The 22,769-nt window shown below is 55.3% G+C and overlaps 2 protein-coding genes across 5 annotated transcripts in view; both read right to left on the reverse strand.

Moving 5' to 3' along the window:
• Window positions 1–15,531, reverse strand: part of NOS1 (nitric oxide synthase 1) — a 57,233-nt gene extending 41,702 nt beyond the window's left edge. For both annotated transcript variants that reach the window (XM_052689817.1, XM_052689816.1), the window contains exon 1: window positions 15,269–15,531. The gene's annotated coding sequence lies outside the window, so the exon portion shown is untranslated. The remainder of the gene's footprint in view (window positions 1–15,268) is intronic.
• Window positions 15,532–19,852: 4,321 nt separating this feature from the next.
• KSR2 (kinase suppressor of ras 2) overlaps window positions 19,853–22,769 on the reverse strand; it is a 49,680-nt gene continuing 46,763 nt past the window's right edge. For 2 of the 3 annotated variants that reach the window (XM_052689853.1, XM_052689851.1), the window contains 2 exons: window positions 22,459–22,592; window positions 19,853–22,012 (listed from right to left, as the gene is read on the reverse strand). In XM_052689853.1, the coding sequence (XP_052545813.1) occupies window positions 22,006–22,012; window positions 22,459–22,592 (141 nt within the window). In that variant the 3' untranslated portion in view covers window positions 19,853–22,005. Of the gene's footprint in view, window positions 22,013–22,454; window positions 22,593–22,769 lie in introns of those variants that run through there. The other variant, XM_052689852.1, reaches the window with a different exon arrangement.

A 22,769-nucleotide genomic window follows, 5' to 3' on the forward strand; every position in this document is an offset into this window, starting at 1 on the left:
GGATGCAGAGAAAGGGTGGCAGAGAAGGAGCTGGCACACACAGCAGTGGGCCCCCAGCCCTGCAATCCCACACACCTCCCACCAGAAGGAAGGAGACACTTCCCCTCAATATCAGTGAGAGGCGGATCAGCTCCTCGGGGACTCAGCAGATAATTGTCAAGTTGCCTGCCAGAATTTCCTCATGACAGTCGTAACTTGAAAGCGTTGGAAGAAAATGTCTGCACCTGGGCTGTGGAGCTGAGCGGGGAAATGCCCTGCAGGGAGAGCAGTGGGGAGTGATACCCACCGACACCCACCCCAGCACCAGGGGCTCAGTGTGTGCACAGAGGTTCTTTTCCGTTTTGCCAGAGAAAACCCAAAGCTTTCCATCAAAAGCTTTCCACCACCCCAGCTGCTGTGTACAAAGCAAGCTGAGAGTGGGAGCGCAGGCAGGGCCAGTTGGGTTCAGCTCCTGCGCTCCCTACACCGCAGCTCCCAGCTGTGCTGCAGAGGGGACTATTGAGACCCGCTGTGCCCAGGTGGGGACAAACAAGAGATCAGGTTCAGACTGTTCCTGTGGGGTTGGGGCAGAAGCCAGCCTTGAATCCCAGGGTTTTGATGCGGGATTGTACCGGTACACCCCTTCCCCAAGCAGACCTCGCTCCCTCCCCATCCCACTGCCCTGGAGACGAAGGTAACACGCGTGGGGCAGGCGGAGCAGCACTGCGTGGGGAGGCGGGGGCAGGGGGTGGGAAGGTGAAGGGGCATAACCAGCAGCCTCGAGCCCCGCGCAGAGCCGGGGTGGGGGCAAAGGGTGCGGTCGGGGCGCGCGTTCAGCACCCTGGACAGCTCCGGCAGCGCCGCGGCCATCGGGGAGCGGCTCTGGGTCCGATGGGAGCCCGCGATCCCCGGGATCCCACAGCTCTGCCCCCGGGATCCCGCAGCTCTGCCCCCTCCCCCTCCCCTGCTGACCTGCAGAGTGCTGCCCGAGAACCTACATTCCACCCCGGGACCCCGCGCATCCTACAGGAATCAATACCCGCCCCCCTTCCCCTCCCCTCTTCGACCCAGACCTGCTGCTTCCCTACCCCAGCCGCTGCCTGACTAATTACATCCGCCCCCCCCCCGCCCCTTCTTCGGGCAAATTGCCGCCCGTCCCGGGCACACTGCCCGCCCTTTCCAGCCAAATTGGCCCCCTGCCTTCCCCACGCAAACCGTCCGCCTGCTCCTGTTAAACTGCCCCTTCCCCTCCCCCCCCCCCCCCCAGAAAACTGCCCCTACCCCTGCCTGTGCCTTCCCCCACCCCAGCACACCGCTATGCCGCTCTCCCCATGCAAACTTACTGCAAAGAGTTGCGGGGAAGGGAGACAAGAACTGCGCTCCCCCCGCAGCTGTCTCAGCCCCCCCAATCCCGGGGGCGCCAAGGGGGGACCCGGTGGATGAAGTTTGCGGCGGATCGCCCCGGGGTAAGAAGGAGCGCGGAGGGGACATACCTAGGGCTGCGGGGTGCCGCGGGGTTCCCGCACCGCAAAGTTTCCCGGAGAAGCAGTGTGGGTTTGGGGGCATTTCCCCCCCCTCACACCGTCCCACCACCTACCGTGCGGCGGAGCTGAGCCGTCCCCGTCCTCGTCCGTGCCCGGAGCATCGCTTCGCTCCCGGCAGCTGCGGAGGGACGAGCGCGGTGCTGTGCGGGGAGGGAGCGCTCCTCGCTGCGCCCCTTTATCCCAGCATCACCGAAACGAATCCGCTTTGACGTCCAACCCGGGTTTTTATGGGTGTGGAGCGAGCCGGTGCAGCCCTCATTAGGAGACACTCCGCTCTCCAAATCATACATCTTTTATATAACCTCATTTCCAGCCTGGCTTCCCCCCCTTCCCTCCCCTTAATGATGAGAATCACCCCCTCCTCAGCTCCCTTATCAATTAAAGAGCCGAGAGACCCCCTCCCTCCCCCCCCCCCCGGCCCCCGCTTGTTGCTGGAAAGCCCCACTCCTTGCCCTGCAGCCCTCCACAGCATACCCCGGGGCAGGGGGGCTCAGCCAGCTCAGCCCCCCACCCAGCCCCACACCCCCAGACAGCTACAGCCCTCTCCCTGCACCGTGCTGCTGTAGGGGGCAATGAGACAATGGGGTTCCCTTTTTCCCTGATAGCAAGCAGCCTCCCTCCAATCTCGTCCATGCACCCCTGAGCCCAGGGCAGGTGGCACCAGTGTCCCCCACTGAAGAGCTGGGCACTGTGCAGGGGCTGCACATGGGGGAGAGTGCAGGGAAGGGGCTCCTCCTCTCTCCACTTCCCCTTCCGACCTGCCCCTGCCCCCAAAAAGGCCCAGTACAGACCCAGGCTTGACATCAGTCTCCAGGCTTTGCAATTGTGCTCATTCCCATGGCAACAACAAACACATAATTATAGATATATAATATTATATAAACCCCACTGGGAGCTTGGGCAGGAGCTCACCTGCATGCAGCCCCCTCCCAGAGCACAGGGGCAGCTCCCCTGGAGCAGAGAAACACATCTGCAGCCCAGCACACGGCCACGGCTGCCCGGTGCTCAGGATGCTCATGGATAAACCATGGCACAGCGGGTGACTAAATGACAAAACTTCCCTCAGGGAGGGCAAAGCAAGCAGCCCTGATCCTCCCTGCTGAACGGGGACTCTCACAGAGCTGGCAAACAGGAGAGGATGGCAGCAGCACTTTTGGGGCTGCACCCCCCCTGCTCCTCTCTCTACTCATACATCAAGCTGTAACGCACTGTCTGGGGCTAATGAAAACATAATTATGCCTATTTAGATGCAGGAGGACTAATTTAATAGCAAGCTTCTAAATGACATCTGCTGTGCTCCATCGGGCAGGGAAGCCTGCCCCACAGAGGGGTGAGCTGCATGGGGTGGGGGCATGCAGGCAAAGAAAGGCTTCGTGACGTGGTCACGGGCCAAAAGTTGTCACCTTCAGCCTGGGCAGCCCAAGAACTTCTTCCCTTGATTCGTGATGTGAGATCCATATCCTACTCTGCTGGAGAGGAAAAAAAAAGTCAGGGATCAGAGTAATGGGTGCTGGGCTCCAGACAGAGGGGCTCCCAGCAGCCAGCTCTGGTTGTCCTGTCCACCTACCCCACTAACAACCACACAAGACCCACTAGGAAGAAAGCAAGCTGTGTTCCATGTGTCGCTAGGATAACCATCATCCTCCTCCTCCCAGGACGCTGCCCTGCATAACACTCAGCAGAGCAGTGCTCACTTCTGTGCTGGCTGAAGCTTTGCCCACGAAGCCCACAGCACAGTGCAGGCATCAGAAGGAGCTGGTGGCCTCCGCACATCCTGCACCAGGGGACTCAGCCTCCAGCTGCGTCATAGCAGCCACCTCCAGATGCTGGGGTTGGAAAAGGTCTCAGTGTGACAACCAACATTTGCACCTTTCCTCCTCCAGCAAAGAACACTCGGGGCAGGATTTCTCCATGGGGATTACACTCCTGTAACCTTGTCCCACCCAGCCCAGGGAGCCCAGAGCCACAGGGAAGACATGTGCACAAGTCACCCCACGCCCCAGCCATGCACTGAATGCAAACAGCACTATGAGCAAGAGATTGCCCAGCTCAGCTTGTGGCGGGGGACAGCACCTGCCCCTGCCCCTTCCCACGCTCCCCCTTGCCACGAAAGCAGCTCAGTGCCATTTGCCTCCAGCCATATGCTCGCGGTGTTATGGGAGCCAAATATAAACACAGCGCTTCGCTCGCCCCTTCTCCCCCCATCCGGGGCTCACTGCCCTCCCCTCAGCTTCACCCACCTCCATTGGGAGCTGCAGGGGTCGGGGGGGTTCCCAACAGTGGGGGGATGTGCTCAGAGATGCCCTGCAGGCAGCAGTGCAGATCCCACACACACACACACACACACACACACACAGCAGTCACCCGGCTGCTATTTCCATGCAGCCCGAAATGCGTCCAAGGGATTACTGCGACGGGAATAAAGAAAGAGCTGAACGTATTTATACCCAAAGCTTAAGGAGCCGATGGCACCGCGCACACACAGACGCACACAGCCGCCAGCTGATGGGGGTCTGGCAGCGATTTGGGACAAATCCCAGGATTTCTATCCCTGCTCCACTTCGGAGCGGGTGCGGATGCTGGAGCTGCCTATGGGTGGCAGTGAGCCCGCACTGCTGGCTGGCACCGCAGGGCTGAGGGCCTGGGAGTCCCCGGCTTGGTGACAGTTAGGATACATTTGGGGCAAAAATAAAACCAACTTGGAAATGGCATCAAAAAGTCAAACCCTACAGCCTCACGTCACCGTGGGTCACGGGGCTGGATTGAGTCTTTCAGAGTGCATCACACCACCTCCAATGGCATAAAGTAGGTTATAAGGAACTCTCTCTCACACACACACTCACTCACAAATCTAATAAAGAGATATTAGTTGGAGAGTATTTGGCTTCTGGCATTAAACTAACTCCAGCTTCATACAGACACCAAAGAAATGAAATTATGGCAGCTCACAAACAAGAAATTCCAGGGGGATGAATTAATGTTTCATCACTGTTACAGGGCAGAGCTGTACCTGTCTGTCTTCCCTTTCTGTGTTTCTTTCTCCTTACTTCAAAACATGATGCTCTGCCTCCACGAGTTTCGCACCGCGTCCCTCCCGCGCCAGCCCCACACCTCCCCATCAAAACCCAAATTGTTTTCATCCTCCTTTTAAGGACACGCTGGAGGTTTTACAAACACACCAAAGCCCAAGGACGCCTCGTAAATCCGGGCTCTAATTTGAACAGATGAAAAACCTGCTCAGAGACCTCGCTTGGTCCGCGTGCTGGAGCGGCTGGAGTGACTCCTGGGTTATTCAGATGCAAACGCTTTCAAACACAAATATCTGAGGCAGCTGGAAATGGAGGGAAGGTGCTCAGCAGCACAGAGCTGCACTGAAACCATAGAACCAGTGAGATGTGCATCGTAGAACCGTAGGATGGGTTGGAAGAGACCTCAGAAACCATCCAAAAATAAGCAGAATGGAGATCATTAAGGCTGGCAAAAGGCAGCCCATCCCCTGTGCTGTACAGCAGCTGGGTCCCTGCTGCGTGCCCACTCCTCTCCAGGAGGATCTGACCCCCAGATGTTGCTATTTAATCTTTGAGTCAATTAACAGGATAATCATCAAAGTCACTTTGTGCCGACCCTTAGCAGTCTAGGTGGAGATTCCTCCCTGTGCAGCAGCACAGCAGAGGGCTGCAGGTCCACAGCTCTTTGTCTAAGACCCAAATCTCTAATCTCAGAGTTATCGGTGTGGGACCTCGGGGTGGGTGGGACAGAGGCAGGAAGGGGCACTGCGTCAGCGCAGCGCTGGGTAAACAGGCGCGGGGCAGCACGGAAGGGCTGCAGCAGGCTGACAGGGCTGATAAGCCCAATCTGCAGAGCATTCACAGCACGAGGAACACAAAGCCAGCCCGAAACTGAGCCACAGCTGCTGCCGAGTTCTTCGTTCCCAAAAAAAGACCCTGCTAGCAGAAAACAAGCTGCAAAGAAAGCGACAGAAATATTCCGCTACCCATTGGTGAAGCCCCTCGTGTGCTACTGGGGGTGGGTGAAGAGGGGCTGCCGTACCCTCCAGACCCATGGAAATACAGAAACACGTGCTGGGCATTCATTGAGACTGAGTGAGCTGCGAACCCCACCATCCCTGACCCTAAAAGCAGCAGCAGGGCAGCCCCACGCACATAGCCCAGAGGCTCAGCAATGGTGAGCAGGGCTGGTGATGGTGAGGAAGGCTCATCCCAGCCCCAGCCTGCTGCTTCAGCACACGTAGGTAGCAGCACGTGCCAGGACACACTTTGCATCGCTCACACAGGGTCCTCCAGACAAAGCCATGCAACAGCACAGGAGCTGCCCCATCCCAAATGCACGTGCCAGCAGGGAGAGAAGCAACAACGGGAGGCACAGAGCTGTGCATTTCCCCCCTTTCATTTTTTCCCCACAGCCAAAAAAACCCACGAAAGTGGCACTCGGCCTTCCCACCGAGCAGTGAGAAGGTTGTGCAGAAGCACTGCCAGGAATTTGGGTTTATTTCTGGAATGACTTCCATGGGATGTTGAAAAGCTGCTGTAATTTGGAGGTATTAAGCAGCTTCTCCCAGTTCAACCAAGATGGAATCGAATGCTGAAAGGAGCCAACTGCGTGGGGAGCAGCACCATCGTGACATTTCACCTCCAGTTCAGACAATTCATTCCCCTTGCCACCAAAATCTTTCTTCAAGAGCAGGAAAAGGAGGAAACAGAGCCAACAGAACCCAGCCCAGATCCCAGCAGCCCCCCCACAAGCTGCCATGCTGACACAAGGCCCCAGCTGTAGCATTCGGCACCCTGGGCTCACCACCTCCATGGAATTGAAAGCAACTTAGAGCTTTTTGGTGCTTTTTGGATCCCCCAGCAATCCACTCACCTGCAGCCACTGGATCCCAGCAACTCTGCCCGCTGCTTCCAAAGCCAACTTTGGTAATTAGAGGAACACAGAACAACCCTGGTGTCACTTGAAGGTGGGCACTGAGGTGATCTCACAATGCTAGCAGGACCTCCCAGATTAGAAATGTTCCTACACTAGCTTCTCCCCAGTTGACCAGCACCCTGTAGGTTCCAGCCCTAACAGGGGATGCTCATTTAGGTCACCTGAGACCCAATGCAATGGTGTGTGCAGGTGACACACACCAAAACCTCATTGCTTTGATGTCTCAACCCTCCCATTCAATTTGGTCAAAAGGATGCAGCTGTGGTAGGCTGGGGGTGCAAGAGCACAGCTGGGTGAATCACAGAATGCTGGAATCAGTAAGGTGGGAAAGGACCTCTGAGATCCCCAGACCAACCCCAGCACCCAGCCCCACCATGCCAATGCCCACGGTTCTCAGTGCCACATCTCCATGCTCCTTCACCACCTCCAGGGACGGTGGCCCCAGCCCTCCCTGGACAGCTGTGCCATGAACCCCATTAACTTACGAAAGTGGACGGAAGGAATGCCTGGAAAGAGCGTGAGCCCCTGCAGCCTGAGGCCTGAGGAAGGCTTTGTGGGCAAAAACACTAAAAAGGCTGAAATCAGGAAAAATAGCCCAACAGTGAGCACTCCTTGGTCCTGTGAAGCACTGCCCTACAAAATGCCAGAAAACAAACACCCATCTCCCAGCTCCTCTCTTACCAATGGGGAAATGGAGGCATGTGAAGGGCAGGGGCCAATGTACACCATATAAAAGTGGAGAAAAAGGCTCAGAGAGCTGTCTCCTTCTTCAGCTGCCCATGGGTGGGGGCTGGGGGCACTCTGTACAGGGCAGGCTGCAGATGGTGCCTCCCGTCTCACCTACATGGCCAGAGAGCCTGGCCCTGTGCTTGGCAGGCAAAGAGCTGCTGTTCCCATTTAGAAATACAAGACTGCCCTATTCTCTAAGAGAAAGATCAGGAAGAAAGGGGAGAACAATAAAAACAACAACTGAGTGAACTCGGGATCAGGGAAGACAGAAATGAGTGGAAGCACTGCCCCTGGCTCTGCAGCTCCCAGCAGGAGCCCCAGACCCCACGGAGCCCGACTGCTCTCCCCTTGTAGCCATGAGGCAGAACAAAACCCACTTGGGACACTTCTTCTTGCCATTCAGCTCCTCCACAAAGAACCCTCTGTTTTCCCAGAGCGTGTTTTCTCCTCGCATGCCCCCGTCCTTCCAGCCCTCTGCTGCCTCACACACAGCCTCTGGGCCTCTCCGAAATTCGGAGCGATATCACAACTTCGGATGGGATTTGCTTGCTCTCCAGGTTCTGTCAACACCCTGCAGCCCAGGAGCACAGGGCAGCCTGCAGCCCATGTCTGCAACAAGCAGATGCATCTGAGAGCTCTGTGCATCCCCAATGCAACAGAGACTTGACACAGCCTTGGACAGGCTTCCCCCTCCCCGATACTTTTTTTCCTTTTGATTTTTTTCCCCCAACCTCTTATTCCCAGTGGCCGAGAACATTTAGTCTGGCCGGGAAAAGGAAATCTCATTACAGAATTACGGTTCATTTAGCAGGTCCCGCTGGAAGCCCTGCAATAACCACTGCCTTCCTAACAGGATTAGCCGGTGTCTGAACCTCCCGACCACGCTGCCTGCGGCTCTGCTCCCGCAGCATCTCCCGGACCCCAGAAAACCCCAACTGTTATTGGGCCAAAGGGAAAAGATGGGGAGGGTGGGGGGCATCCCCACTGTGCTTCGCTGCCTTGGCTTCTGCCATCTTGCTGGCTCTGCACTCAAGGGTGTTGTTGAAAGTGTCCATGAAGTGTCCAAGGGCATCAAGCTCATAAAAACCCACAGGACAGTGGATTGATGTGTGTCCTGCTACAGCGTCAGCCAGGACTCACTGTACTCACAGGTTTTCTTCCCACCACCAGCAGCTTCCATGACACAGAGGCAATGCTGAGACACAGGGTGGGATGGTGGGGTCCTCCTGGCATCGGTTCTGGAGCCTACATGGCTGCCAACGTGCTGTCTGGGAGCATTCTTACTGGGATCAGTTCTCCGTCTTTAAGAGGTTTAGGAATGAGTAATTTAGAGGTAAAGATGAAGAAGGAAACCAATTTACATGGTGCCACCAGAACAGCCATGAATTTGCCTTCAGTGACACTGAAATCGCATTGCTTCTCCCACCACTGCCCCCAAGAAGCGGTGAAAGGGCAGTAAATTAACGCAGCACCACTTACGGAGATACCCCTATGATTTCAGGGGGCTGAGCATCCAACTGTCACCACCAGCCAGCTCCCACTGCTTCAATCTCACACCGCTTTGCACAGAGAGAAACAGCCAGTCCCTATAGAAAGCCACAGCGAGCAGGGAGGGCAACACGGATTGAAGGAGAGCAGAGAACACTGCTTCATGCGGTAGTTACACCCATGAGACAGTTCAGTCCTCCCACAGCACTGAAAGAGCTTTTATGGGGTTAAATGAACTCTCGTTTTCCTTTAGACAAAGTAATTCTCTGCGACGTGCTTCCAGCAACACCTTGTTCCATTGCACACCCACTGTGGGCAGCTTCTCTCATGCTGCGCACCGCAGGCACCCATCCCACAGCCCAGCCCTGCTCTGACACCTCCCTGCCAGGGGTGGGAGCCTGGAGACCCCCTCACCCCACCAGGCAGCCCAGCACTCCCACCTGCCATGCTCCAGGTGTGGCCGTGATCCCTCATTACTGCGGAGATGAAAGGCCACGCAGAGCATCGCAGCCCCGTCCCCGCGGCTCCCACGCTGCTCCAGCTCCACCAAGAGCTGCCATCATTAGCAGGGATCTGTCTGCGGGCAGAGGGCTGCTAACGAAGCTGTGTGGGCAGAGTGAAGTGCAGGGAGTCGGAGATGTGGGGGCGCTACAGGGAAGGCGTGGGGACATCGCTGGTCCTGCATTAATGCCAGGGACACAGCAGGGCGCGAGGAGGAGGGAGGGGTGGTGCAGAGCAGGGGAAGTTTTGCTCACACACAAACACGGTGTAATTCAGTTTGCACCAAAGCCAAGAACTGAGCAAGAGGCCGAAAGGGCAGAAGCGTTTCTGCGGCTAATGAGCATGCATGGGCTGATGAGTGCTGCTGGCGAGTGCTGGAGGGAGGATGGAGCCCCACTCTTGGCCTTGCAGAAGCCTCATGTAACTGGGATCATGATCCTGGGGAGAGCACAGTGGTTCTTTTTCACCTCTTGGTGCCCCAGCCTACATCTGTCTGTCTGTCTGTCCTGCAGAGCATGGGCAGTCACCTCGTGCCATGCAGCAGGGCCACAGCAAGGATGCTTCTGATCCCTCCATCCAGAGATCACTTTTTTCACAGCTCACAGTTTTTCCCCACTGTGTCTGCTGGAACAGAAGTGCGAGCGTTCTGCTCTCCTTGGGTTCTCCTGCAGGGAACAGGCTGCCCAGGGAGTGGTGTGGTCACCAACTCTGGAGATGTTCAAGGAATGTGGAGATGTGGCCCTGGGGACATGGGCAGTGGGCACGGTGGGGGTGGGTTGGGATTTGGTTTGGGGATCTTAGGCATCTTTCCCAACCTTAATGATCCCATGATTCTGTGAGCCCCGAGCACCGTTGCTCTCCCTGCATGGCTCTTGTCACTGCACATGGCACAGATGTGTTGCTCATCAAGCTGTGGCTCTGTGAAACAGGCAGTGATCCAACCTGACCTTCCCACACAGCCTTGTAGTACATCCCAGAGCACAGGCCTGGCAGAGGAGGTGACACAGGGCTCAATACAGGACACCTGGCTAGCTGCAAGTCTCAGAGATGCAATTAGAGGCCGCAGGAGGATGTATTACACACTCCATGCATTTATCCCTATGCCATAACAGCTGTTTCTGCCACGTAAGTGACCTTTCCAGCTTTGTTTTTTCATGATATCGTTTGGAGATACATTAGAAACTGTCCGTAAGGGAAGTGCCGGAAGCCAGACAGACTCTGTGTGCATGCCAGAGGAGGAACAGTGGCATACATACACCCCACATGTTTGTGTGAGCGTGGGTATTGGGGGAGCCCTGGATTTGGTTTTGATCAGAGCCAACAGCCTGAACAGCTGGACGGAGCAAACCATTGGCCATGTCTTCCTAGACGGTGATAGATGGACTCCACCAGGAGCCTTGCTCCGTGACTGTGGGCAAAACAGATCACTCTCCTTTCATAAGAAAGGCTATAAAGGTCCTCAGTGAACTGACCAGGATGGGGAATATCAGTCATCCCTTCCCCTCCTTTCCCACCTCTAGAGCCTGCTCTTTGCTGAAGAGCCTTGGAGAAGAAACAAATGATGCTTAGCCCTGGATTGCTCTGTAGGCAGAAGCCAACTGCTTCTCTCATGCCCTCTGACACGTGTCACAAGCCAACAGGGCCATGTGCTGTTTGAAAAAGGGGCGAGAAGGATCTCCAAGGTTCTGCCTTCCTCCCTACCCCTTAGGTGGCACCTGGCTGCTCCATACTTCTCCCAGTCCATCCGCAGTCTGCCCACCCTACTTCTCTTTCTCTTGCTTCTTGTTTGTTTGTTTTGCCATCCAAGCGTTATTGGTAGCAGCAGGGTCTGGCAGCCCAAACTTCCCCAGGGAAGAAGTTCTGGCATCCAGCAGCCAAGTGGAAAGTTGGTCCAAGCCTGTCTCATCTCACTTTTGACATATCACGGCTGTCCATTTCCCTTCCCAAGGAAATCTGATTTGTTCCAAAGTTTATAGTTTCAGTGACCTAATCCCAGCATAGTTGTTCCTGTTTCCCTTTAATTTACTGCCTCAGCTTGTATTAATTGATGTATTGCAGAGGGCTTGAGCCAAGCTAATTGTTTTAGAAGAAGAAAAAAGAAGAAAGGAAGGAAGATGTGAGGTCCCTTAGCGGATTACTGAGGTATTTGAGTGGGCAAACAGCAGCCACCAGAAAACAGTAATAGCTCCAAACAGCATCAACAGACCAGAGGGGGGGGCCCTCCAGATGTCATGCAACCCCAAATCCCTGCCCTAGGGTGAGCTGTGGGAGCAGAGCATGTAGAAGGAGGGGGGCTGTGATGCACTGCCTTGCTGGGCTGCCTCCATCCCTGGGTGGTGGGGTCACTGTCCCTGGGGGTGTTCAAGGAACGTGGAGATGTGGCACTGAGGGAGGTGATCAGTGTGGGGGGATGATCTTAGTGGTCTTTTCCGATCTTAATGATTCTATGATTCTATGCACTTGCCTGGGGAGGTGATGGAAAACCCTGCTGGTGGCTGTTCCTGCTCACGATGAACAAGAGCAATGAGAGAAGTGCCTGTAGGGATTTCCCAGGTGTAAATCACAGCCAGCAGCCCTGACTGCCTCCAGAGCGAGGAGGTTGGCTCTGTGGGCAAGGGGAGAGTGGTTCCACTGTGCCACTGCCACTTGACAGCCTCTCATAGCACTCTTGTGGTCCAAGTGGTGAAATAAAGAACAGATACACAGACAAATCGGAGCAGAGCTTGTAGAAGGAGACACTGTAAGCAGGCACAGTGCTCTGTAAGAACACTTTCAGATGATCCCAGATTAGAGGGACTGTTGGTGTGCCAGTGGTCACGGCTCTGCCTGGAGGGATGGTGAAAGGCAAACATCACCTCCTGTCCTGGGTGGGGTAACCCTGGTGACTGGATGGGTCTGAAAGGCTGGAAAACAGCTTTGGAGGAAAGGGCCTGGTGGCGCCACTGAGCTAGAGGATGTGGTTTAGAACAGCTAATCCATGAACTTTCACTCGCCCAAGATCAACGCCTCCTGTGCTGAACAACCATTGCAAAGCCAGCAGGACAATGGAAGGGATTGCTCCCTGTATTTGCCACCTGCAGTAGGAAATGGTGCCCTGGGAACACCGCTGAGCGAGGGCTTGGAGCGTGCTGTACACAGAATCTGCCTAAAGGAGGGGAGGGAAGAGGAGGAAAGGTTCCACCAGCTCCAGCTGATGAGACTACAGCTGTATTAGATGATGTTACAGGTCCTTTCCAACCTTAACAACTTCATGATTCTACGATCACAGCATTTCTGGCACCTGACGCACAGCGTGATGCTCCAGGGCTGGTCACACAGCACGAAGGGGAGCGCAGCCCTTCTCAGCTCTTCACAACCAAGATTCCATGGGAAAAAGCCAGGCCAGAATCAAAACCCCAGTGCTGAGAGGCTCAGCCCTCCCTGGGGGGAGCATTTTGGGGATGGGGATACAGCAAGGGCACAAAGAGCAAGATGGGGATACTCTGTCCAGTCCATAGGGATCTGCAATCCCTATGAACCCAACACCATCCTATCAAAAGTTTCCCAGAGCACAGAGGTGCTCCTTGCTGTTCTCCAGACCAGCTCATGTTCCTGCCCTGCCCATAAATCAGCCTGGCTCCATCACGCAGCTCTCACTGCGAGGTTGATTTATTTGGGAACAACACAGGGAGTTTCCAGATTAACAATAATTGCTCTTCCAAATTACTTAATAGTTCAGATTGCAGCTCTCTCTTTGGAAGTCATCTCAGACAGTTCAATAAAGCAACAACAACAACAAAACTATCATCGAAGAGACAACTGCAAATTGATAAAGTCTTTGAGACCAGGCTAATATCATTGCTGGTAATTTTATTCAGCTCAGATTGGAGGGATACGCACTCGGCTCAGTGAGGAGGACACCGCCTGCTACCAAGGTGCTCCATTTTCCCTTTCAGAGACACTCCTGTTGCTCAGAAGGAGCCTCAGGAACAGCCCTGCTGGCTGCAGTGCTGCAGACAAACAGCTCCAGCCTTCTTGGAGAGAAAGATACAAATAAAAATGTAATAATAACAATAATAATGGGCTGAAGGGCTGTGCTCTCTGTGGCCTTTGCAGGTGCTCCTGCCCAGGACTGGTGTGGGCGCGGGAGCTGGCGGTCACTGCGCTCCTGCAGGGCTGAAATTGTCACCCAGGAGGGGAGGGGAGGACTTGTTTCATTTTGGCCACTTCCCAATTTCCCAGCCCTCCGGGGGCAGGATGTGCAATGTGGCTCACAGGGGAGGACCGAGGAGGGAGAGGGGAGCGGGAGGGAAATGGGATGCTTGGGGCAGCCCTAAGTCACCAAGGAGCAAGTGCATGGGTGCAGAGGGAGCCCTGGGTGCTGGGGTGATGCCAACCAGAGCAAACTGGTTTCCAGCATCAGTGGGCTTTGCTGTATTTTGAGGCAAGCCCATGCTCGGTGGTGCAGCCTAAAATGCAAAACCTCAGTGGGGGGACTCCATTCCCACTCACCCACATCCCATTTCCCTCAGAACACCCCAGGGGATCACATCTCCCAGCAGCCCGTTGAGATGCTGGCCATGGGGATAGGAGGAGCCCGGCAGTGAGAGGGTTACACAGTCACTGCCCCGTGCCAGGAGCTGTGGGGGCTCGGAGTGAGCCCAGCCGATGGCTGCCATCTGCTCCTGGCACCTCAGGCTGTGCCGGAGAGCAGGGAAGGGAGAAAACAAAACCCTGGAAGTGGGCTCAGGCAGGACGTGCTCCACTCTGGCCAACACACCAAAGCCCTGTAGGGCGTTTGAATGGCTGCAAAATGCTGCTCCTCCATCCATCCCCATCACTCCCAAGGATGGGAGTGCTGAGCTTCTGGTGCTCCACACCAGTGTTGTTTCTCCAGGAGGAACACAATCCCAAGGGATGTCTCCAAGCTCATCCTCCTGGGGACGCAGAGAAGCTCATGGGAATACTGCTCCGAAGGGCGTCCTCCTACGGGGCTCAGCCTTTGCTGTTCCCCAGCAACACACAGCCCTGTCCCCATCGCTCGCTGCTCCGGGAGGGCATCCAAGGGAGCTGCCTTCATAGCAGCCACTTACAGCCAGAACCGGGCAGCACCGCGCGCACTGCCGGGCAGCCCCGAGCCAGCAAGCGCCGGGGGAAAGCGGCCAAACCCAGCCCCACATCCCAGCCCCCCTGGGGGTTCAGAAAGAAGCCCCATTCATCATCCAGCCTCTGTTTGTTTTCTGCACTCTGCTAAGCTCAAACAAGCAAAACAGATTAGCCGGTCTCATTTGTTTCCTTCTTAATTACACCTCTTCGGTGCTGATGTAATATTTCAAGATTTGGGTTGCTAAGGATGAAAATCCACCTTCCCCCTCCTACACCCACCTTGGCTTTTCATTCCCATCATGAAAAAGCCCAGATGTTGGTTTGTTTTTTGTTTTTTGTTTTTTTTTTTGGTGGGGTATTTTTTTCCCCACAAAAACCTGCAATTATTGAGGAATTCAGAAACTCTGAATTCAGAAGCTGCCGGAGAGCGTTCAGGTTGTCAGAAACAGATGGGCTGGGGCTGCAACTTTTCATCACTCTATCCAGCCCCCCCAGAACGGAGGGCTGCATCTGCAGCACACGCGGCCCCGGATAACTTCAGCTGTGTCCCCCCCCGCAGCAGTGCTTTGCCATCAATAGGACTTCCCAGAAAGTGGAGCAGCTGCGCGCCGAGGGCTGTGGGATGAGCTCCTCGTCCGGGGAAGGAGAGAACTCTTTGTGCTGTCATCCCCACCTGCAAGTCCCCCATGGAGCTTCCCAGGGTGGGTGTTAGGGCTAAAGGGCCTGAATCAGAGCCGTGAGAGGGTGGGAGGTGGGAACAACCCCAGCACAGTGCAGCCCAGGCTGTGGGGCAGGCAGGGACATGGAGATCAGGACATTTGTCACTCCTGCATGCCCACGTAGTCCCCCAGTAGCATCTGAGCTGCAGCACAGATAGAACACCATGGAGACAAGGGGGACACCCTACTGCACAGCCCCCCCCCAAGCCACCACACACCACCTCCAACCCACCCACATGCAGGATCCCATCCCCAGCACCAACGCGAGGCACGCACCGACTCCCAGCTCCGGCTCCATCTGGGTGCCATGCGGATGGCAGCGCTCAGCTCGGCGATCCGCGCTGGCTGGCGGAAGAGCTGCAGGAGGGCTGGCAGGGCTGTGCCGAGCCGGCTGCGCAGCTTTCCCACGGTGGCATTCAGGACACCCCACTGCGTCCCCTCCCTGTGCCCGGCGCCGTGCATCCCTCCCAGGGCTCCACACCGCCCTGTGGATGTGGGGTCCGTGGGGTTGGGAGCTGGGGGCATTTCGGATGGTTTGGGTCCAGCAAACACCTGCAGCACACTGCAACCTGGGGGCCCCGCAGCACTCGGGTTATTCAGTAACTTCTCCCTCCCCAGCTGCAGCGAGCGCTGCTCTTTCCCAGTCATGTGAGCTGTGGTATTCCAGCTTGAGGCCTCCAGCTCTGGGTCTCATCCAGGTGTGTTTTTGTGGGGGGGAGAGGGCAATGCAGAGCACCCAGGTAACAGGACAGAGAGGACAAAGCCCCATCCTGCAGCATCGTGCCAGCTGGGTACCACGAGGGGCACCACCTCTTTCCCCTCCACAAAACCCCTAAGCTGGAATGTGAGGATCTTTGAGATCCCTTCCTACCCAAGCCATTCCACAATTTTACAAAAGACACAATTCTAGGAAAATGAACCATGGCAAGCCTCAAACCAAAGGAATTTTACCTTCAAGGGTGTAGGGTCTGATTTTAAGCTTCCCCTAAAGAGCGCTCTTGTCCTCAGTGGCCTTCATCCTCCTCCAGCCCCACTGAGCCCCACTGACCTCCAGCCCTGCTCACCACCATCCCGCAGTGCTGCTCAGTCTGAGCGTGTCCCCACAGCGCCAGGCAGGTGCTCCCCTGGAGGCTGCGGCCGCTGCCCTGCACAAACTGCATTGTGTTTGAGGTGTGGGAGATCCATTGTCTGCATAATGGGCACCGAAGGTAGGTGAGCTCTGGGACGAGCCCGGGGGATGGAGCGGGTGGAAATCAGCCAGGCAAAATGCCCTGGCTTCCCCGTTGGCTGGATCCTACCCCACGCACAGACGGGGTTTACTTTGTGGTTGAGAGCAACGTAACACACGCAAGGAGGGAGCGCAGAACCACACACACCGGATTGCTGGAACAGGGGTTGTAGCCAAAAATAGGAACAAATAAGTTGGATCTGACCCAGCACAGCAGCATAGAGGCTGAGGGATGTGTAACCCCGGGGCTGGCTCTGCCCCGGGCATGCAGCCAGAAGCATTGTCACCCATTGGATTTGCAAGCCTGAAAATAGCCCTCTGACAGCGAAACCCTACCCGGGGCTCAGACTGGCCACAGTGGCACCATGTGTGTCCCCAGTCCCCAAGTGTGGGGCATCCCAGCAGTACAGGAGGGGGTCACTGCAACGGGGTGAGAGTGGGCTGGGAAACAGCCCCGTGGCTATTGGAATGGGACAAGCACGTCCTCCAGCCAGCTTCAGGACACCCAGCTGGAATGGCAGTTTTGGCGACCCACATCACACTGCAGAAATGGGGACAAGGATCTAACGGGTACCGCACAGCAGCCCTGTCCATGATCAGGTCTGTGGGGCTGTTCCCTTGCCAGCTGGGGACCCACCGGGATGCCCAGTACCCCCAACATGGTGCCTATGTGGCAACCAGTGAGTACAACCAAGGCAGAAACCCCATGCAGTAGTGGGGCATTCTCAGGAAGGACCTCGACACCACATTTCCATCACCATTCCAGTGGGTTCCAATAGGATATCAAGGTAGTGCTCCAGAGCTCCCAGCCTCACAGTTTGCCATACAAACACATAAAGCCACCCCAGCCCCCAAAACCAAGGAACAAAAAGCTGTCAGGCATAGGAGAGCCTTCAGCTGGTTTCTCTACCTGTGCTGAGGGCATGGCGTGACTCTTCGCCTTGCGAAGGAAGCTGCAGCTGTGACATCTGGGACACAAAGCTTGTATCTGTGGATGGTTGCCCCTCCCCAGACAGGAAAGTGTCCTGCAGGGCTCTCCCCGGATGTCAGTGTCCAGCAGAGCCCTGCGAGGTCCCTGGTTACTGGGTTCAGGTTTCGGGAGATGGACACCCAAGGTCAGGGTAAAAATAGAGGTGAGGAAAGGGAATCTGCTGAGCAATGGGAGCAGGGGGACATGGGGTGGGGGGCAGGCACTGGGGGTCAAGGCAACCCCTTCCCCTGCAGGTGGGACCCCCTGGGCCACTCGCCTCTGTGCTGACGTTAATCTCCCCAACGAGCAGAATCAGCATCCACACCTCAGAGCTGTGTGAGTTTGGCGCTCCTGCATCTCATTTTTCAAGTTCAGCTCAGCGGAAGGCTTCAGGATGTGTTTAATCTCAGGGGAAGATGTGCACATATCTGTATCTGGAGGGAGGGGTCTCCCAGCAGCCCTGGGGACACAGTGCCACCACCACCACATCCCCACTGCCAGCGGGCGCATCCCGCTCCCCTCTTGCTCCCTGAGCTTCCCGGTTGCTGTGCAGTATTAATGGCTCATGATTCATCAGCAGCGAGCCAGGGATGACAGACACATGCATGCACCCTGTGGCTCTGCAACGCGCACGTCTGCATGCAGGGACTCAGATCCAGAGGAGCCTCAAATCCCCAGCCATCACCACTGAGGTTATCTGGGGCTGCAATTTGGATTTTTCCCCATAGTGGTGCCAGGCATGAGAACTCAGCACCTGCAGCTCCATGCTCAACACAGTGCCATCCCACCCAGCAGCAACCAGTTGTGCTCTGGACCGCTGGGAACACACAGGAGTTACTGAATATGTGAGCTATGAGGTGAACCCAACATTCAATCAAACCTGGGGGGCAAAGCCTTGGGCATAGTGGGGCGTTGAGTGGTGACTCTCTGTCCCCAGACCCCAATTTCCCTCTTGTTCCTTGCTTCTCCCATCCCTCCCATGCAAACTCCTGGGATGCGCCTGCCCTAATTGCTTCCCACCTCCTGCAGGGTTTGAAAGATGAAAAGCCCTCACCAGGATAAAGTGTGGAGCACTCATGGGTTATTAATGGCAAGCCATCATTATTTTACCTTTCAAGCACCCGGGTGACAGCAACATGGGGAAGGGCTGGGGAGGAGGAAGCAGCACAAACACACTGCAGCTTTCCCCTCCATCCCCTCCCATAGGGACCCCATTGCCACACTCCACCAGGAGGCTGGGCGGATTGATGGCAAGGGAGCAGCGAGCAAACAGCACAGCAGATGCGTGCAGCCCATGGGGCTCAGCCTGCCGTGGGGGGGCCCAGCGGGGACACACACCCCCAGCAGCACCCAGCCCAGATTGATGGCCACGCTCCACCCAGCCACCATCAGCCATCATCCCCAAAGAGCTGAGAACGGGCAGCGTGAGGAGGAGGGTGAGGAGGGCAACGTGGGGTCTCCGTACCGAGCACCAAAGACGGAGACTGGGACCCTATGGGACGTGGATGGAGAGACTGGTGCGCCCCCCAGGGTCACACACACCACGGGTGACACGTGGCAGCCCCACGGCGCAGCCAGGGGACACGCTTGTTTTCAAAGTGTTTTTTATTGGCATAAATAATTCATACACCGTCACCTCACCAAACACTGCACGACAAACCACGGGGACAAGGGCTCACCACTCTGCGGTCACGGAGGGTCGCACTCAATCAGACAGCGGAAATTATAAATACTTTCTTAAAGTGTAGAAAACGTTATAAATGTTACTGTACAAATTTACATCGGGGAGATCTAGCGTGCCTTTCTCTGCTTTTTTTTTTTTTTTTTTTTTTGTATGTGTGTTTTTCATTTATTATTATTTTTTTCCCCCCACCGGAATCAATTGCTCTTTCCCAGTGACAAGAGTTTTGCGACAACAACAACAAAATATATATATATATATTTATGTATATATTTATAAAAAGGAAACAGAAGGAGGGAGAGGGGAAATGAAAACCAGCTCATTCTGCAACGGTCGGAACTAACACGGAGAAAACAAAGCAGCCACCGAGTTCAGTTTGAAACTGTACAGGATTTCGAGCTCTTTAGATATGTATATATCTATATACATACATATGGAGATATGTATATATATTTATATATACCTTATGTACAGGAAAACTGGGGGTTGGACTCGATGATCTCTGGAGGTCCCTTCCAACCCCTACAGTTCTGTGATTCTGTGAAAATGTAACAGCGCCATTTAAAGGGAACGGAAATCAAGAAGGCTGGCAAAGCTCCCCAGAAAAATCACCGTTTGCAACACAAAAATAAGTTAAAATAACTTAAATAAGTTAAAATAAATAAACCTAGGAACGACGGGTGCCACACGGCGGTGGCCAAGCACAGCCTGGTTGAGCAGCCCAACGGCGCACGCAGCATTTGGGGCCATGCAGGGGCTGAGGATGCGCCATGGGATGGCTTCCCCCACGTGGAGCTGCTCTCAGAGTGCCCCACGCCCATCCCCACGCCTCCCAGACCCACCTCCAAACCCCACGCATGTTGTTGGGTGGGCGCCCGTTGGCAGGCGCTGCGCAGAGCGGCTCCCACCACCTTCACTCCATGTGGAAGGGCTGAGATATTTAAAATAAAATAAAATAAAATAAAGCAACACAGATCCAGCAACACAAAGCTGGACTTCAAAAAAAAAAAAAAGAGAAAATATAAATATATTGTTTTTATAATTAAGACTTTCAAAAATAAGAAGGCATTGATGCAAATAGCACGGCTGTACCAACAGCCGCTACTGTGCTGAATGGAAGGAAGGGAGCTGCTTGTCTGGGCTTGTGGATGGATAAACACAGGGCAGCTCCTTCTGTTGGTGCTGTTTTGTAATGGCTCCCTTGGATGGAAATGTTCCTGGGAGGAAAAAGGGGCAGGGGGGGCAGTTGGGCTGGGCACAATTGTTGGCCATAGCTTTACCCAGCTCCTTTGGATGGCCAAGGGGCAGCAGGGAGTCGTGTGGTATTTCTACAAGGACCGGGGCAGCGGGATGCCCCAACCAACAGCACTCATCTGATGGACATCTACAACCAGGGGAGGGGGGACCCCGTGAGGAGCGGTCAGCGGAAGGCTTGGGGCACACAGCACACCCACAGCAAGGCTTTTAAGATTGATTGTATCCCATTGCAAACCTGCACGGCATTCTATCAGGCTTTGTCACCCCACTGTTGAGCATCGCCTCCATCGTTCCAATTCACACCTAGAGGGTTCACAACTCCTTGGAAAACAAAACCAAGAGCCGTGCGTTGCTTCTGCATCTGTCACTCAACATGGGCATGGTTCTGGACAGGACAGAAGGGGACAGGGCACTGGAACAGCCCCATCCCCAGCACCCACAGACCCCTGGATGAAGGCATTGGTGAGAAGTCAGAGAGGCTCTGAGGTTTAGTGCAATGCTTATGGCACACACAGAGAGGATGGAGAGAGAATTGTTCAGGTGGGAAGGCAGCAGAAGACAGCAGAAGAAGGTTGGGGTAAGACAGGGCTCTGGGTTGTGTTGGGGAGGGCAGGGGATGAGAAATTCCATCCTTCGTGCAAACAGCCAGGAGGCAACCATGTGGCACAGAAACTACCTGAAAAGCACCAGCCTGAGCCTTGTCCAAAGAACCAGGACATTCTTAGGAAGGACCTTCAGGATCTCTGCTCACGTAATGATCTGCCCAGCACTGAACAGAGGGCTTTAACCTTCATTCATTTTGGATAAAGTGGTTCAGACACCAACAGTTTGAGACATACAAGGCCGATTGCTTTGCAACATCTCTGAGTTCAAGCCGACTTACAGAACGGCTAAATTATTCAGGAAGGCTCCCAACGAGCAATTATGCTCAATAGGATCCTGAAAACACAATTTTCTCTCCACTGCCGTGATGACAGCTCATGTAGAATGGGCTCAGGGGGAGGGAAACACCAGCACGAGGTGCTCGGATGGCAGCACAAAGCACAGCTGATGTGCTCTGGCTGTGGGTGCATGGGATGGCTATGGGGCTGGGAGGGGGGCACTGGTTCTGTACAACCAGAGACTGCTCCTCTTGCTCCATCCACCAGTCCTAAAACCCAACACAGCCCACAGCATCTGACAAACAGACATCAGCACCCCATGGCTGTAACCAGAGGGAGAGGAGGAGAAAGGCAAGATGGAAGGGGTGGCAGATGAGCTCCGTGCCAGGCACAGGGTGAGCTAGTGAGGCTGTGGAGCTGGGCCCTGCAGAGGGACAGCCTGGGGAGGACCTGGGCACAGCCAGGAGCAAAGAGCCACCTGTGAAAGGTCACCATTGCCGTGGTGAGGGGCCGAGGAGGGGGCACTGTGGGTGCATTTCCCTGCAGGGAGCAGCTAACAGAGCGACACAAACCCACAGATCAGCAGCTCTCCCCCCTTAGCTTTCTACTTTTAAAATAAAAACGCTAGGAAATTGAATGAAATCCCCTAGAATGAAAAAAGCAAGCCCCAAAAGAGTGCTGTGAGCACGGACCATACCGATTGGGATCAGAGAAGCCCGGGGGTTGAACAGAAGCCACCTGCCCTCGCACATCTTGGGCCCAGCAGCCCTGCAGCCCCATGTGTGCACGGCCCCTGCTGTCTGCCTGCCACCACGGTGTCCCCACACATCTCTGCCCATCAGTTCCTCTTCAGTGCAGGGAAAGGCTGTGGTGGTTCTATCCCATCTCAGTCCATCCCACAGTGCCCACCGCTCTTCCTTCCTTGGCACATGAGGGAGAGCAGCGAGGAAGAGGAGAAACGCAGGGGAGGAAGGCACCATCCCTCAGCTCCTCCTGTCACAGCCTGGAAAAGAGATGAGACGGCAGAGTCAATGTGGGGCACTGTGTCCAGCAGCACTGAGGTCCTGCAAAAGAGTCCCCAAACGTGCATCCATGTGCATGCATCAGCAGGACCCCAAGGGGGCTTTTGTCTCCTGTGCCCATGGCCTTCATGCAGGACTGCTTTGGATCCTACCACAATAACGCCCAGACCCCCAGCAGTTACACATTCCACTACTCTGGGGTTCAGCTTTCCTTGCAGAGCCACCCCCAGTGCCTGCTCAGAACACAGACTGGCAATTAGCTCCCATCCTGATCAGTGCTGGCTCAAGTTCCGGGTGACACAGGGGACATCCGACCGCTGGCTGCACAATGTTCCCGGGAGCGCTGAGCATGTGGGGACACAGAGTTGCTTGAGCTCCTGCCTTGGAGCATAGGTAGGGAGGAGAGGTTTGGGCATCAGGGACTTACTCTGCTGACTTCCAGAAGTGCCCAGGGTGGGAAAGGCGACGGTTGCGCTTTGGCAGTTTCTCCAGCATGTCCATGAGCTTGGTGAAGGTGGGTCGCTCCTCCTGCTCGTAGGCCCAACAGAACAGCAGGATGTCCTGCAGCCACACACAGTGACAGGTGAGCACACAGAGGTGGTATCATAACCACTGCCCACAGACCATATGCTCACCCCACATCTCCTATAGGGAACCCTATCCCCACCCCATATGGCCCCACTAGGGAGCCCTATCTCCATCCCATATCCCATGAAAGGGACGTGTTCAGCATCGACA

The sequence above is a fragment of the Tympanuchus pallidicinctus genome, unplaced genomic scaffold (genome assembly GCF_026119805.1).
Source record: "Tympanuchus pallidicinctus isolate F22 unplaced genomic scaffold, pur_lepc_1.0 scaffold25, whole genome shotgun sequence".
Lineage (NCBI taxonomy): Eukaryota > Metazoa > Chordata > Aves > Galliformes > Phasianidae > Tympanuchus > Tympanuchus pallidicinctus.